At 43.1% G+C, this 2340-nt stretch overlaps 1 protein-coding gene across 3 annotated transcripts in view; it reads right to left on the bottom strand.

Moving 5' to 3' along the window:
- Positions 1–2340, bottom strand: part of LOC106878542 (myocyte-specific enhancer factor 2C) — a 350263-nt gene that overhangs the window by 23469 nt on the left and 324454 nt on the right. For all 3 annotated transcript variants that reach the window (XM_052967356.1, XM_052967355.1, XM_052967357.1), the window contains one exon: positions 2176–2316. In XM_052967356.1, the coding sequence (XP_052823316.1) occupies positions 2176–2316 (141 nt within the window). The remainder of the gene's footprint in view (positions 1–2175; positions 2317–2340) is intronic.

Below are 2340 nucleotides of genomic sequence, written 5' to 3'. Positions count from 1 at the left end.
ATATATATATATATATATATAAACATGCACATTTGATGTTTTTCTGCAATGATTTCAACATCCGATGTTTGGCTCACTGTACACCTGACCAGCCAACGTTGATTTGATGGAGTGAGCTGTTGTACAGTTCAAACATTTGATCCTTATAAACAAATCATTTGGACAGGTCAGGTTGGTCAGCAAGAAATTGCAAATCCATCATCTGTCATCTACGACAGGAAATCTACCACCACACACACACACACACACGTGTGTGTGTGTGTGTATATATGCATATCGTCATCATTTAACGTCCGCTTTCCATGCTAGCATGGGTTGGACGATTTGACTGAGGACTGGTGAAACCAGATGGCTACACCAGGCTCCAATCTGATTTGGCAGAGCTGGATGCCCTTCCTAACGCCAACCACTCAGATATATATATATATATATATAAATAATATATAAATATATGCATATATACATACATGTACATAACTGCATGTATATGTATATATAAATGCATATATGGGTACAGGACTTCAAAAAAACATGAACAAAATGAGAAACGAGAACATAAAAACAAAAACATAGAAAACAAACTTTTTTTTTGAACAACGAAAGAAACAAATAAAGGAAACAAATAGAAGAAACAAATAGAGGAACAAAACAGACAGCATAAAGAACATTCCCTTCATCAGTTGTCCCCTATTTTATCTACTCCATGTTTCGCATCATCATCAACATTGTTTAACGTCTGTTTTCCATGCTGGCATGGGTTGGACAGTTTGACTGAGGACTGGCAAGCTAGGAGGCTGCACCAGGCTCCAATCTGATCTGGTAATGTTTCCACAGCTGGATGCCCTTCTTAACACCAACCACTCCAAGAGTGTAGCGGGTGCTTTTTGCATGCCACCAGCACGGGTGCCAGTCAGGTGGCACTGGCATTGGCCATTTTCGGATGGTGCTTTTTATGTGCCACCAACACAGAAGCCAGTCAAGGCAAGGGGGCTGGCATTGAGCACGTGCAGATGGCGCTTTTCACATGCCACCGGCATGGGGAGCCAGCCAGGCAGCACTGGCAATGATCCATGCATGAATGGTGCTTATTGCGTGCCACCAGCATGGGAGCCAGCCAGGCAGCACCAGCATTGGCCACAACTACAATTTCCATTTGATTTTGATTTTCATGACTCAATAGGTCACCTCAAGCACAGCATGTTGCCTGACAATCCAAAGGTACTTTTTTAAGTCGGCTGGTTATGCGACACTGGTGTTGGCTACAGCTGCAATCTCACTTTACTTGCCAGCTCTTCTCAATCACAGCATATCTCTAGAGGTCTTGGTCTTTCATCATTGCCTCTGTGAGACCCAACGTTCGAAGGTCATGCTTCACCATCTCATCTCATGTCTTCTACGGGTTCCTTCCACTGTTAGGGAGTGACACTTCTTCACACAGCTCTCCTCATCCATATGCAGCACATCACCATACCAGCACACCACATCTGATGCTTCTTATGTCCAACATTTCTCTTGGGGTGCTTACACTCTGAGTGTGTGCACACTGACATTACACATCCAGCGGATCATACTAGCTTAATTTCTTTCGAGCTTATGCATGTCTTCAGCAGACACCGCCCATGAGACTGGGAAACAAACTCTTATGAGTCGTTACGACTCGTAAAGGTAGCTTTACTTTACTTTTGTTGTGGTTTTGTGGCAGAGTAAAGCAGGCTTTGCCATCTACTCTAGAAAAACATATAGTAAATGATCCACGAGCACTCGAGCAAACTGAATCCTTAACCTGTTCCATTTGCCAAAAAAACGTTTGCAAGGCACCAACAGGCCTCAAGAGACACATGCATGTCCATAGAACATGATTACCGCTTTCTTTTACTGAACCCCTATTTGTTGTGGATGATAAGAGAATCCATCATATGTATATATGACAGAAACACTACGGCAGGACAATGCTGGAATATTATAACATCAGCTACAAGATTTAAACTCTGTGACTGCTGTAGAGCATAGCACCATGCGAGCTTCCACACCAAAGCCACACCTCAGCCTTGAACATTCAATGTTGAAGACTGAACCTAACTAGCTAAGATTACATGTATCGGTCGTCTGTTGATGGCAGCATCTGGATTGGAAGTACAAAGGAATATCATCAGAGTAGGAGCTTTGTTGACTTACCCGTATGGAGTTCTGTTGCATGACTCTTGCGTATTCCTCGTTGATGCGGCCATATTTCTCCTCTGAGCGCGGTCCCAGCATGTATTGTTCATGATCTGGTTCTGGACTCTCACAGCCCTTGTGTTCCTTTTTGTTCAACGCCTAAAAACAGACAAACAAACAAAC

Source organism: Octopus bimaculoides, chromosome 4, assembly GCF_001194135.2.
Source record: "Octopus bimaculoides isolate UCB-OBI-ISO-001 chromosome 4, ASM119413v2, whole genome shotgun sequence".
NCBI classification, from domain to species: Eukaryota; Metazoa; Mollusca; class Cephalopoda; order Octopoda; family Octopodidae; genus Octopus; species Octopus bimaculoides.
The sequence above is the reverse complement of the archived record's forward strand: the minus strand, read 5'-3'. Positions and strand labels throughout refer to the sequence as shown.